This window comes from Salmo salar, chromosome ssa22 (assembly GCF_905237065.1).
Source record: "Salmo salar chromosome ssa22, Ssal_v3.1, whole genome shotgun sequence".
Classification (NCBI taxonomy): domain Eukaryota; kingdom Metazoa; phylum Chordata; class Actinopteri; order Salmoniformes; family Salmonidae; genus Salmo; species Salmo salar.
Window position 1 is genome coordinate 15421301 of NC_059463.1, and position 14722 is coordinate 15436022.

The 14722-nt window shown below is 43.0% G+C and overlaps 1 protein-coding gene across 8 annotated transcripts in view; it reads left to right on the plus strand.

The window, feature by feature from the left end:
- The window catches only part of itpr1b (inositol 1,4,5-trisphosphate receptor, type 1b), a 161724-nt gene that overhangs the window by 42205 nt on the left and 104797 nt on the right, over positions 1–14722 (plus strand). For 6 of the 8 annotated variants that reach the window (XM_014166417.2, XM_045705335.1, XM_045705334.1 and 3 more), the window contains exons 7-18: positions 1093–1191; positions 2010–2093; positions 2204–2350; positions 5182–5277; positions 5546–5590; positions 5717–5746; positions 6951–7105; positions 13085–13184; positions 13277–13437; positions 13748–13889; positions 14034–14192; positions 14331–14503. In XM_014166417.2, coding sequence (XP_014021892.1) covers positions 1093–1191; positions 2010–2093; positions 2204–2350; positions 5182–5277; positions 5546–5590; positions 5717–5746; positions 6951–7105; positions 13085–13184; positions 13277–13437; positions 13748–13889; positions 14034–14192; positions 14331–14503 — 1391 coding nt within the window. The remainder of the gene's footprint in view (positions 1–1092; positions 1192–2009; positions 2094–2203; positions 2351–5181; positions 5278–5545; positions 5591–5716; positions 5747–6950; positions 7106–13084; positions 13185–13276; positions 13438–13747; positions 13890–14033; positions 14193–14330; positions 14504–14722) is intronic. The other 2 variants (XM_045705333.1, XM_014166424.2) reach the window with 1 other exon arrangement.

Sequence of the window (14722 nt, forward strand, 5' to 3'; positions counted from 1 at the left end):
TGAATTATTATGGTAGTGCTCAGACATCTCAGACCTGTGTGGCGTGACATCCCGTGCGGCAGCAGGATTTCACCTGGCTGTTATAAGACCACAGCTGTTCTCTTTCATTGTGCAATCAACTGTTGCGAGAAGTGGAGAGCTTCTGGTTATCTTGAAGGGCACCTTCCCTCTGCTCTAAACTAATCTGACCCCTCCCTGTGTGCGTGTGCCAGAGCTGCCGTGTGTAGCAGCTCTGCTGGGGCCTCTGTAGATCAGCACACTCTGGAGAACCCTGATGGATGTACACATGCTATCAGTGGTTTTCTACATGATCATATATATGATAATGATGGCAGTTACATGCACACAATAAAGTGATTATTGTGGATACATATTTAATATAATAGTTTGTTTAAAATGTTTACGTGCTTTGCAAGAAGAACGATTTTGCTAAATAATCCTGTTTTACATGGACGCATCTGAAATCCGTCTACCTGATGGCACTCTGAAAATGCAGGAAATCAGCAATCAATATTAACGTTCTACCACAGGGAACATGTTAATTTTGGGAAGCATATTTGATTCTGAGTTGGGACATATAAAGTTTGTAAGTGAAGACTACTACCTCTAAGATGCGTACATTCAGTTGTTCTGAACTCACTTCACTTGCGCAAAAGGAGGAGGCTCTCGACTGGTGCGAGCACATGCGCAGCTAAAATACACCGCTGGAACACAGATTTTTAAGGTGTTTACATGTCCTAATAATTTTTAAATAATACTCAGAAAAGCAGGTGTTTTAATCAGCGTATACTTACTTAGATTTTGACCTCACGCCAATTCGGGTAAGCAGAGTAAGGTGTTTATATGAATATTGTATAATCAGCCTACTGCCATAATCAGTTTAATATTGAATTAATAAATAAATAAATATTAATATTGAATTATTAGTGTGCATGTAAAATACTCAATGCCACACAATCAGACTGTTCCTCTGTTTGTTGTGTCTCTGTGTCCATTTCTCTGTGTGTACATGTGTGGCCGTGATATTCTGTGTAGTTGATTATACTGTGTGTGTGTATAATAATGCTATTGATTGCTCCCCGGTCTGTCTAGGTGGTGATTGGAGACAAGGTGGTCCTTAACCCTGTGAACGCTGGACAGCCCCTTCACGCCAGCAGCCATCAGCTGGTGGACAACCCAGGATGCAATGAGGTAGAGTACATGTTTCATCTTGTGGAACAGAATCCATATTGGGAAAGTCTCTATTGTTTTATTAACCAAGGTGTCCCTGCACATTTCACTTCCTCGAGTAGTGCAGGTTTTAACTATGCTGAGAACTGTGCTTTGTTATTGTTCATTCTGTCCTCTCAAAGATGAGGAAACGCATTCATTAGTTCCTGTTTTATTTTTGTTGCGTACTAATCATCCTTGCTATATGTGAAGAATGGAGTGTAAAACGGCCAGATTGTCTTGAATTAATGAAGTGATGGTTGTTTATGCTAGTCCATACACCATTCTTAAAGCTCAACAGCCATAAAGACAAATGACAGCGCTAAAGGACAGTGTACGAAACATTAGAAACACCTTCCTAATATTGAGTTGCACCCCCTTTTGCCCTCAGAACAGCCTCAATTCGTCAGGGCGTGGACTCTACAAGGTGTCGAAAGCGTTCCACAGGGATGCTGGCCCATGTTGACTCTAATGCTTCCAACAGTTATGTCAAGTTGGCTGGATGTCCTTTGGGTGGTGGACCATTCTTCATACACACGGGAAACTGTTGAGCTTGAAAGTCCCAGCAGCGTTACAGTTCTTGACGCACTCAAACCGGTGCTCCTGGCACCTACTACCATACTCCGTTCAAAGGCACTTAAATCTTTTGTCTTGTCCATTCACATAGCACACACACAATCCATGTCCAAGGATTATAAATCCTTCTTTAACCCGTCATCTACACTGATGGAAGTATAACTGAGAATTAAACCAGGTCTTTCCTGACACAACTCACACATGCTTATCATTTTGTTTTTCAGGTGAACTCTGTAAACTGCAACACAAGTTGGAAAGTAGTTTTGTTCATGAAATGGAGTGACAACAAGGAGACTATTCTTAAAGGGGTAGGTACTCTGATTAGTTGATTGAAATGTATTGGACACAATAACACAAACAGGGTAGATGGCTCTCCTGCCCTCATTTTACTGACTGGTGTCTGTGTTTGTGTTGCCAGGGTGACGTTGTTCGGCTGTTCCATGCAGAGCAGGAGAAGTTCCTGACATGTGACGACTTCAAGAAGAAGGAGTACGTCTTTCTCAGGACTACAGGACGCCAGTCCGCCACCTCCGCCACTAGCAGCAAGGCATTGTGGGAAGTGGAGGTGAGCATAGAACAATGAGATATTAGATACATGGTGTAATTCATGGTACACAATCACATATGACACTGATATTTAAGGATATGGTTACACGATAACTTTGCATTGCCATGACATTCTGTAGGTTGTTCCAAAGCTAGTTACCCTGAGTAAGTCCTGGGGCCTAATTTCTCAATTTTGCGGAGAAACTATTCTAAAATGCTACTTACGAACAGAATTTAGAATGTCCGTTTGCAAAGAAAGTGTGATTTATCAAACAATCATACGAGCATCATACGCACACCGGTAGGAGATCTCCAATGAGATATACCAATATTGTTCTCAGCCTCAGTGCTCGTGCACAGCCTTGGCTATTTGCATTGCGAAACGCCCCTAATTAACCATATATGGTCAAAATCATAACTTTAAAGCCTGTGGGAAATATACAATGCCGTACCGTGATATACAATGGTGCAACCAACAAAATCTAAGAAGCATAAAACTTTTCCCAGACTGAAATAAAGGTGTTAGAGTCAGAGGTTGAGTACAACCAAAAGGTTTTATTTTGTGGCTTGACCAGTAAACATTTGAACAAACAGTAGCTACAAAGAGAGGTCCATTAGGATAATTCAAGTTGCTTTAGCAATGGCAAATATACTTCAAATGAGTAGGCAACACTCACCAATAAGCCATCCATCCTCAACAGCTCCCTCCTGTAGGCGCAGAGGCCAACATTGCTGTTGTGCAGAATGAACGAGCCGTGCGTTGCACCTGGCCACCTTGCCACCACATTCAGCAGCGTACTTTGTGCGTCACATAACCTATCACCAGCACATTAATTGAGTTGAAGCCTTTTCCGTAGTCGAACTCGTTTTGGGATGGGGCTTTTATTGCTCCGTTGGTATTTGGGAACCCATTCATTGCAAAGAAACCCCTCTTGACCGCAAACTGTTGTGCGATGGTGTGTGCCTGTGGCCAAAAACCAGAGGGTCCTTGCAAAAAACGATATCTGATATGCCAATCTGTACTTTCTGTAAAAAGGTCTCACCTGTCACAAAAAACGTGCTCTCTGCGAAATGCAGTGTCAAACAGAGCGAGATCAGCTATCTCGCATTCAGTTTCCCATTAACTTCAACAATAGTTTCACTTTCACACATGCCTTTTAATTTAACAATTACTGTACTTTATATGGATTATTATCATAACAAAATGCACTGATGTGGTCAAATTACACTACATGACCAAGAGTATGTGGACACCTGCTTGTTGAACATCTCATTCCAAAATCATGGGCATATTTGCAGTTGGTCCCCCCTTTGCTGCTATAACAGCCTCCACTCTTCTGGGAAGGCTTTCCATTACATGTTGGAACATTGCTGCAGGGACATGCTTCCATTTAGGCACGAGCAATAGTGAGGTCGGGCACTGATGTTGGGCGATTAGGCCTGGCTCGCAGTTGGCGCTCCAATTCATCCCAAAGGTGTTCGATGGGGTTGAGGTCAGGGCTCTGTGCAGGCCAATCAAGTTCTTCCACAACGATCTTGACAAACCATTTCTATATGGACCTCGCTTTGTGCACAGGGGCATTGTCATGCTGGAACTTGAAAGGGCCTTCCCCAAACTGTTGCCACAAAGTTGGAAGCACTGAATCGTCTAGAATGTCATTGTATACTGTAGCGTTAAGATTTCCCTTCACTGGAACTTAGGGGCCTAGCCCGAACCATGAAAAACAGCCCCAGACCAATATTCCTCCTCCACCAAACTTGACATTTTGCACTATGCATTTGGGCAGGTAGCGTTCCCCTGGCATCCACCAAACCCAGATGAATCAGTTGGACTGCCAGATGGTGAAGCAGATTCATCACTCCAGAGAACGCGTTTCCACTGCTGCAGAGTCCAATGGCGGTGAGCTTTATACCACGCCGACGCTTGGCATTAGGCTTGTGTGCGGCTGCTCGGCCATGGAAACTCATTTCATGAAGCTCACGACAAACAGTTATTATGCTGACGTGGCTTCCAGAGACAGTTTGGAACTCGGTAGTGAGTGTTGCAACCGAGGACAGACAATTTTTACGACCTTCAGCACCCGGCGGTCCCGTTCTGTGAGCTTGCGTGGCCTACCACTTTGCGGCTGAGCCGTTGTTGCTCCTAAACGTTTCCACAATAACATCACTTAAGTTGTTTGTGGCAGCTCTAGCGAGGCAGAAATTTGACGAACATGACTTGATGGAAAGGTGACATCCTATGACGGTGCCATATTGAAGAGTTCAGTCACTTTCAACAAGGCCATTCTACTGCCAATGTTTGTCTATGGAGATTGCATGGCTGTGAGCTCAATTTTATACAGTTGTCAGCAACGATTGTGGCTGAAATAGCCAAATCCACTAATTTGAAGGGGTGTCCACATGCTTTGTATATGTATGTATATGATATAGCCTGTTAAGATACTATGTTGCATGAATTCACAATGGAAATACAATGAAATCGAAGAATGATTGAATTCACACATTTTCAACATATATTTTCCCCATTCTCTAGGCTACTCTTGACAAGCAGTTCCCTCATTCCCCCACTTGGCACTGTGCATACACATGGTCATGGCTGTGTGTACATTTACATACACTCTCAAGCAAGCGTTCCCATTTTTACATCTCACACTTTGCGTGGAAATGATCCCACGCCTGGTTTACGCACATGTTTTTGCCTACACATGATTAATAAATGAGGCCCCTGGGATGGAGAGAACCAGGTGAAACCATGTGGGTCGTCCTGTATCTTATAAGATGTTTTTACTCGTATGTTATCAGTCCAGACAGCTGTTTCTCATGCTGTCAGGTTTTGCTTTCTTTTATCAGGTGGTCCACCATGACCCTTGTCGGGGCGGGGCTGGCTACTGGAACAGCCTGTTCCGGTTCAAACACCTTGCGACAGGATCATACCTGGCTGCTGAGGTGAGTCCTCTCACACTGACTGTAGTCATATTACATGGTAGTCTACCAAACAACCACTTGCATGGATCAATTGATTAATACTTGGGAGTATAATGTGTACAATCATCTTGCAGTGCTTCAGTATGGGATCTGAAAGTCTTAACAACAGGGCTTGATTAAGTTGGACCTGATCTACTTTCTATTCACTTACAAGAGGACTATGTATTGCCTCTTGCTTCCTCACATGTTGGAGTTAAGTATCCCATTCTGGTTCTTGATATCTTTTCAGGTGAACCCCGACTATAAGGAAGAATGTCCTGAGCCCAGATCCTCAGTAAGTCAACCAGAGACTACTATATGTCTGTGTTTCATGTCTGAGCTGTGTTTGCTCTGACTTGCCCTATCTACCGCTGCTGATCTACACTTTCAACTCTGTGTTGGATCTTGTTTTTCTTTCCAGGTGGTGGATTCTGTTCCCTTTAACTTCCAGGTACTGTGTCTGTCCTGGTGTGTTTCATCCTCTGAAATACTTCATCCTCTGAAATACTTCATCCTCTGAATTGAGAGATCCTTTAACCATCATTTAATAGCGAATTCACCCTCTTGAAGAGAACTCAACTAAATCTTGGTCCGACTTCCTTAATTCGGATCTCTCCATACAAGCCACTGTTTGTGTGTAGTGTGTTTTGAGTAGATCTTATGAAAACCATTTTCTATCATCATCACATTTTTAAGATTTTGCTGCATATTCTGAAAGGAGAGCGTCCACTTGTAATAGGTTTACAAATTCAATGGCATTGGCAGTTGTAGTAGATCTCCACTGGATGTCATCATACCATATTCTCTGTGTATGGTACTGGAGCTCCACCGTAGATGGCAGTAGAACACCATCGATTACTCTGTGTGGAGTGTATCTATGGAGGGAATATGCCAAAGAAACATGATCTTCTGGGGTAGAATCCAGGGTCTGTCTGTCTTTCCATAGTTTGTTTCAGTTTCCTTCTTATTGAATTGCATTCATAAAAACTCACTTATTATATAAGCCCTTAGCCTAGATTATAGTGGTTCCCAAACTTTTTCACTGGGGGGGGGGGCTCCTTCCATCATTGGGGAACATCCCGCAAATGTTTTTATTTATATATCATATAAATCTAAATGCATTCTGAATTGAATTGGCCTTTAGATCAGTCAACTTGACAGGATGCGTCAACAACACATTAGCTCTACTAAAACGGGAAAAGGTCTCTGAGTTGGGTAAACTCCCATCTCAACGTAACTTCTTGCTCAGTCCTCATCTGAGTGGTACTGATGAGTACAGCTAATACGAGGAGAGATGTGTTGGTTGGTGTATTTGTCTTGGGGGATGGAGGAAAAAGAGGGAGTTAGGTTAGTCAATTATCCCAATATCAGAATAATGATTAACTTGCATTACTGTACTGTAAAGCTGGAAATGAGAAAATCTCTGGCTGCAGTAACCCGAACAATGTTGCAATGCTTTAACTTCTTAATGTGATCCATTGATATAAGTTATTGTTGCCATGCGTAAGTCTTAACTAGAAACAGATTAGAGGAAACATATCTTCATTCCTCATCTGTGTTACACACAGTCACAGTCATATTGAAATGATGAACTGGACTGCTGTGTTGGGGCTTCAATATGAACTAACAGTGTCCTCTTTATACTGTACCTCCAGTTGGACTCGGACCATGAGGCCCTGAGAGCGCGTTTGCGAACCCCCCAGGAAAGGGTCATGTACCAACTGGTGTCTGTTCCTGATGGCATGGACATCTCCTCCATCTTTGAACTGGACCCTACCACCCTGAGAGGTGGGGACTCCCTAGTGCCCAGGTACACAGCCAAATATCACACCCCTCCAAACATGCTATACCTGCTATTTTTTTTATTTGACCTTTATTTAACTAGGCAAGTTAGTTAAGAACAAATTCTTATTTTCAATGACGGCCTAAGAACAGTGAGTTAACTGCCTTTTTCAGGGGCAGAACATCAGATTTTTACTTTGTCAGCTCGGGGATTCAATCTTACAACCTTTCGGTTACTAGTCCAACGCTCTAACCAATAGGCTACTTGCCGCTATGATCTGTCTTTCATCACATCTTCAAACAACCTGGTCTAAATAGCACAGGCGACGCTTGATGCAAATCTGTCTGGTGCCCTCTTTATCCCCACGTTATCCCCACGTTATCCCCACGTGAACCTGTACCATCAGGTTATTAGGGAGTGGTCCAGGGTTACTTGGGGTCAGGGGAAGTAGTGGGCGGGACTCTATTTCCTCCTGTAGCGGCCGTGTTACAGGCTGCTGCTGCTGACAGTCACGTGTTGACTGGATGGGGCACCCACCCGTGACGCATCTTCATAGAGATGGAGAAGGGACCTCAGGGGTGTCTAATCATGCAGCCTAGTTAGTCTGAGAAACCAAGGAGCAGCTTTTACAATTCAGAGAGGACCATTTCAGGGCTATTGTGGGATAGCTAACAAAGTGTTCAATTGTTTGTTCTTTGATGTGAATAGGTTTGCAGGAAAGCATAGCTCAGTGTTGCACATGATTCAATTTTAGAACTTTTGTTTTCAAAGTGATTCATATTTCTAAGATGTCTCACCATCTTCCACAAGAATGTGCTGTTGTGTTTTCTCAAAATCAGTCAGAACTCTGACCTTGCTGAGGTGATACCGGACATTGGCCATTCATTCCACTTTCTGTGTGTGCGTGTGTGTAGGAGGGAGTCCAGTTTGTTTTCTACTATCTAATAATAGTCAGGAAAGTCCCGGTATGATTTGAAGCAGGAAACCATGGTGATGAGGCACTGCAGGCTAGTTCAGGAGAACCAGAAGATGTTGCAACATGTCTTGATCTAGCCACCTCCCGGTCCCCTAACTAAACACAGAAGCCAGATGTTGAATAACCATCCATCTGCCCACACAGAAAACACACCATCATGTTTCTCATGAAGTAAACTGCTCTTTCAGACAGCTACTTCCAAATACATGGGAATGATCAGGTTCTGTCCATATATGGACATCAGACAATGTGATAGTAAGGTGTGCTCAATCCAATGTATTTATAAAGCCCTTTTTACATCAGCAGATGTCACAAAGTGCTATACAGAAACCCAGCCTCGAACCACATGTTTTCTCAACATAAAGTGTCTTAGTAGGACATTGGGCCACCACGAGCCAGAACAGCTTCAATGCACCTTGACATAGATTCAACAAGTGTCTGGAACTCTATTGACTGACACACACACACACACACACACACACACACACACACACACACACACACACACACACACACACACACACACACACACTAGTGTGAGTAAAGATGACTAGCTCTCTCATGTGCGCAACAGGGCGTAGATTGCTGACATACCATATGTCTATATTTACCTTTGCTGTGTTCCTTCTTCTTCACCCTTATTGACTGTATCATGTGCAATGGCGGTGTTTGCTAAAATAACAATAGTGTGGTTGTTTCTGTCACCAGCATCACATCAGATAAGGCCAGCGCCTCACACTGTAGTGTCAAAGACTGCATTGTGTAACGTTGTCAGGTGCGTGCCTGCCTTCTGGCTACTATTGGCTGCACCCTCCCTCTTGGCTCCTCCTCCCCTCCCTTCCTACCTGAAATAACCCATGTTCTTCAGGACACGAGCAGGCAGGCTGGGCTTTAGGTGTGAGTCATTAGAGTGAGCATGGTGGATGGTCTACACAAAGGTAAGCCTGTTAGCCTAATGGGTCATTACGCAACCAGGCCAAGAATACAGCCAGTGTCTGGTGTACTGTCTGCGCCTACGGCCAGAGAAGGTGGACACCAGAGTATGTGAACGGAGTAGAGCTGAAGGGTGCGAGGAGCGGCGAGTGCTCAATTTGACTCGAGCATTATTCCCAAAGGCTGGAGTGTCGGCCTTCTCGCCCCTGCTCCAATTTCACTCCAGTAGCGCTCCAGTACCGCTCATTTCATGAGCTCAGGGCATGCCTGGCCCAATATGCATTTATAGTCTACTTGTGTGCCGCTATAGCCCCTTGCTTAAGCTACTGTCATGAAGTTTGCTAAGTATTTTCATAAACAAACTGATAAAACAGACAAGTGCAAAATCAAGGTGATTTACAAAGATGAGAACCAAGAGCAAGGGATATATATATATGTTCATGTTGCTTATGGAATATCTACATAGGTGTACAGAGGCCCATTATCAGCAACCATCACTCCTGTGTTCCAATGGCACGTTGTGTTAGCTAATCCAAGTTTATTATATTAAAAGGCTAATTGATCATTAGAAAACCCTTTTGCAATTATGTTAGCACAGCTGAAAACGGTTGTTCTGATTTAAAGAAGCAATAAAACTGGCCTTCTTTAGACTAGTTGAGTATCTGGAGCATCAGCATTTGTGGGTTCGATTACAGGCTCAAAATGGCCAGAAACAAACACCTTTCTTCTGAAACTCGTCAATCTATTCTTGTTCTGAGAAATGAAGGCTATTCCATGTGAGAAATTGCCAAGAAACTGAAGATCTGGTACAACGCTGTGTACTACCTTCACAGAACAGCGCAAACTGACTCTACCAGAATAGAAAGAGGAGTGGTAGGCCCCGGTGCACAACTGAGCAAGAGGACAAGTACATTAGAGTGTCTAGTTTGAGAAACAGACGTCTCACAAGTCCTCAACGGGCAGCTTCATTAAATAGTACCCGCAAAACACCAGTCTCAACGTCAACAGTGAAGAGGCGACTCCGGGATGCTGGCCTTCTAGGCAGAGTTCCTCTGTCCAGTGTCTGTGTTCTTTTGCCCATCTTAATATTTTATTTTTATTGGCCAGTCTGAGATATGGCTTTTTCTTTGCAACTATGCCTAGAAAGCCAGCATCCCGGAGTCGCATCTTCACTGTTGACGTTGAGACTGGTGTTTTGCGGGTACTATTTAATGAAGCTGCCAGTTGAGGACTTGTGAGCCAGTCAGTTGATTATTGACAAGTTCTTCCATCACTTTTGATAAACAGGGCAAAATATAAATTATTTCATAGTTTTGATGTCTTCACTATTATTCTTCGATGTAGAAAATAGTCAAAATAAAGTAAAGCCTTGAATGAGTATGTGTTCTAAAACGTTTGACCGGTAGTGTGTGTATATGTATGTGTGTGTGTATATGTATGTGTATAGATAGATAGACAGATCAATCGATAAATCAACCTGGCAAGAGTGGCCAAAAAGGTGTTTAGCATCTCCAGTGGCTCTGCAAGCGCAGAGACGATATTCTCTGCTGTTGGTCTGCTCACCCTGCACCATCGGAATGAGCCTTAAGCCACAGATTCTGGACAAACTGCTGTTTCTAAAAATGAATTCAAAGTCTAATAGGCATTTTTCATTTAATTTGTATTTAATTCTAAGTAAGTCACAGGGCTATATCTGCAATTTATAGACTAAAATGAGTTAACACAATGAAATGTTGTTTAAATGCTAAGCGCCTAATGACCCTGACTCCTACCAGACTAGTGTGTCGTACTCGCAAATACTTCACAATGTATTTCTTTGTAGGCTATAGCCTTGAGATAATTGAAATAATATAGCCTAAATAATTCATTTCATTTTTAGTCTCCCTGTCTGGCTCCTGACCTATTTAGGGTGTTTAGATGCAGTTTAATATGATATGTAGCCTATTTGAAATTTTGAGCGCTTCTTACGTTCACCTTTTTCATGTTTATTAAAATACTTTTCATTAAAATCTTATGGTTTGGTTTCAATAATTCAAAACCAAATGGTAGGTCCAGTTAGCCACAAAAATAGATGGGTGTTGGTTAAATTGTGTAAACATTGTAAATAAGAATTTGTTCTTAACTGACTTGCCTAGTTAAATAAAAATTACAGGGATGGGATAACCACTGTATTCCAAATGTTACCTTTATCCAAACTGATTCGGAAGATTGAAATACTGCTATTTCTTTCTGGAAAACTGCCCTTTTTTCATCCTCATGCTAGGTAGCAGTAGCTACAGCAGCCATTATGAATGGCACATCGCGTTGAACAACAAAGAAGCTGATTGGCTGACAGTGCTGTTTTGGCACACAAAACATCAAAGTATTTGTATTTTGGAACTAGATTTTCATACATCTTGGCTGAGGATGTTACAGAAAGTCATCACACCCACTAGTGGTGAGAGCCCACTTTAAACGTTATTACCATCATCTATAACTAAGTTGGTTTTAGGTGGTTTGAACAACCAATTGATATACAGGACCAGTCAAAAGTTTGGACACACCTACTCAATCAAGGGTTTTTCTTTATTTTTACTATTTTCTACATTGTAGAATAATAGTGAAGACATCAAAACTATGAAATAACACATGGAATCATATAGGAACCAAAAAAGGGTTAAACAAATCAAAATAAATGTTATATTTGAGATTCTTCAAAGTAGCAACCCTTTGCCTTGATAGATTTGCACACGCAAACGTGTGCAAATCCCACGAAGCGCAAACCAGATGGGATGGCATATTGTTGCAGACTGCTGTGGTAGCCATGCTGGTTAAGTGAGCCTTGAATTCTAAATAAATCACAGACAGTGTCACCAGCAAAGCACCATCACACCTGCTCCTCCATGCTTCACGGTGGGAACCACACATGCAGAGATCATCCATTCACCTTCTCTGCGTCTCACAAAGACACGGCGGTTGGAAACAAAAATCTCAAATTTGGACTCATCAGACCAAAGGACAGATTTCCACCGCTCTAATGTCCATTGCTTGTGTTTCTTGGCCCAATCAAGTCTCTTCTTCTTATTGGCATCCTTTAGTAGTGGTTTCTTTGCACCAAATCAACCATGAAGGCCTGATTCATGCAGTCTCCTTTGAACAGTTGATGTTGAGATGTGTCTGTTACTTGAACTCTGTGAAGCATTTATTTGGACTGCAATTTCTGAGGCCAGTAACTCTAATGAACTTATCCTCTGCAGCAGAGCTAACTCTGGATCTTCCTTTCCTGTGGTGGTCCTCATGGGAGACAGTTTCATCATAGTGCTCGATGGTTTTGCGACTGCACTTGAAGAAACTTTCAAAAGTTCTTGAAATATTCTGGATTGACGGACCTTCATGTCTTCAAGTAAAGTAATAAAGTAAGTCCATAGTATGGACTTGGTCTTTTTCTCAAATAGGGCTATCTTCTGTATACCCCCCTACCTTGTCACAACACAACTGATATGCTCAAACGCATTAAAGAAGGAAAGGAATTCCACAAATTAAATATTAACAAGGCACACTTGTTAATCGAAATGCATTCCAGGGGACTACCTCACGAAGCTGGTTGAGAGAATGCCAAGAGTGTACAAAGCTGTCATCGAGGCAAAGGGTGGCTACTTTGAAGAATCTCCTGTCCTGACTCAGCCATCTATGACCATGCAGTCACCATGCATGGTTGTATGCAGTTGATTTCTTGCTCAAGAGCAGATTCTGAGAAATTGAGTGACGTAAGTTATTGAGCGTTCCATTCTGTCCTCACAGGGCTTGGTTTAATAAGACAAAAAAAAAATCCCATCCAAGTTGAAAGAGCATTACAGACTAAACACAGCTGGTATTCCCTAGTAATCCCAAATACTTCTGCAAACAATATAAATGTTTAAACAAAGTTCACTTTTCCAGGCTACTGTAAGGTTGACACCGGAAAAAAAATCACCTGAAGAATTACTATCCACAAACATAATTTTGCATATAAAAGGCCTCTGAGTAGAATTATCATAGAGAGGTAGACTAGTATAGTGGACTGTTGTTGTTTTTTGTGTTGGTGCGGTCCTCTGAGTTGCTCTGTCCTGTTCCCTCAGGAGCTCTTTTGTGAGGCTCAGGCACCTCTGCACCAACACATGGGTCCACAGCACCAACAACCCCATTGACAAGGAGGAGGAGAAGCCTGTCATGTTACGGGTGAGTGGCTGGGAAGGATACTAGTGTGTGACCTTTGATCGGACTTGTAAAATCTATTTATTCAAATTATGTTTTACACGTCGTTCTTTTAGATTGGCACATCAGCGGTTAAAGAAGACAAAGAGGCCTTTGCCATAGTGCCTGTCCCCCCAGCGGAAGTCAGAGACTTAGACTTGGCCAACGATGCCAGTAAAGTGTTGGCATCCATTGCTGGCAAACTGGAGAAGGGCACTATAACACAGAATGAGAGGAGGTAAAGTGTGTGTTTGAAACAGATGCCGGCAGTAACCTTTTGACCTACTGTATTACATTGTTGGAAATATCTGGTAGGTTGAAAGTCATTTTAGAAGATTGCTGTTGGCCTTTTAACATTTGGTAGAAGTATTATTTATCATGTTGAGCTGTGTCATCATTTTAAGGTCCACCAGGTATTCCATAGTTTTTCTCTTTTAGCTATTGTCCGTGGCTCCTCTCTCTAGAGAGGCTGGCTGTAGGAGCGGATGTTATCTGGTGTCCTGGTGGAACCATTCATTCCTCCCTGGCCCTGTCTCTCTGGTCTCCAGGTTTGTCACTAAGCTTCTGGAGGACCTGGTCTTCTTCGTGTGTGACATCCCCAACACTGGCCAGGACGTGCTGGAGATCATGGTCAACAAGCCCAACAGAGAGAGACAGAAACTCATGAGGGAGCAGAACATCCTGAAACAGGTACAGCTCATTGTACTCCATGGTAGTATCATCTAGTTTGGGCTTGGGTTACGTATGACAGTCAATGTTAAGTTGACCTCTCCACATTGTCAATTTAAGTGTGTCACAATTTAAATTACATATGGAATCCATATCCCTCTTTAGATTTTCAAACTTCTCCAAGCCCCGTTCACGGACAGTGGGGATGGTCCTATGCTGCGATTGGAAGAGCTTGGTGACCAGCGCCACGCCCCCTTCAGGCACATCTGCAGGCTCTGCTACCGGGTATTACGGCACTCCCAACAAGACTACAGGAAGAACCAGGTCGGTGGGCAGAACTGATTGATTGCATCGATCAACTCAGACACACAGCAGAAATTTGCTAGCTAAAAGGCTAAATATACTTAACCTGTTAGTTGTGCATTAGAATGGTCCTGACCCTCACTGACTCCCACTCTACAGGAATACATAGCCAAGCAGTTCCGCTTCATGCAGAAACAGATAGGCTACGACGTTCTGGCTGAGGACACGATAACTGCCCTGCTCCACAACAACCGCAAGCTTCTGGAAAAACACATCACGGCCGCAGAGATTGACACCTTTGTCACCCTGGTCAGGAAGAACCGGGAGCCCAGGTGAGACCAAGAGGACGAGGCGATAGGATGGGGGCATGCAATGGGCCTGATTCAGAAGGTTGTCTGTGGATGGAAGTTTGTTTGTACAGCACCAGCCAGGGAATGTAGTAGATGTAGATGTATTCAAATGTATGCATGAGGGTATCAGAGGATGGGATTGTTTTGGACCCTGGCACTGGAGGTAATTGCTGTCATTAGTGCTGTCGAGCTCCAGTCTTG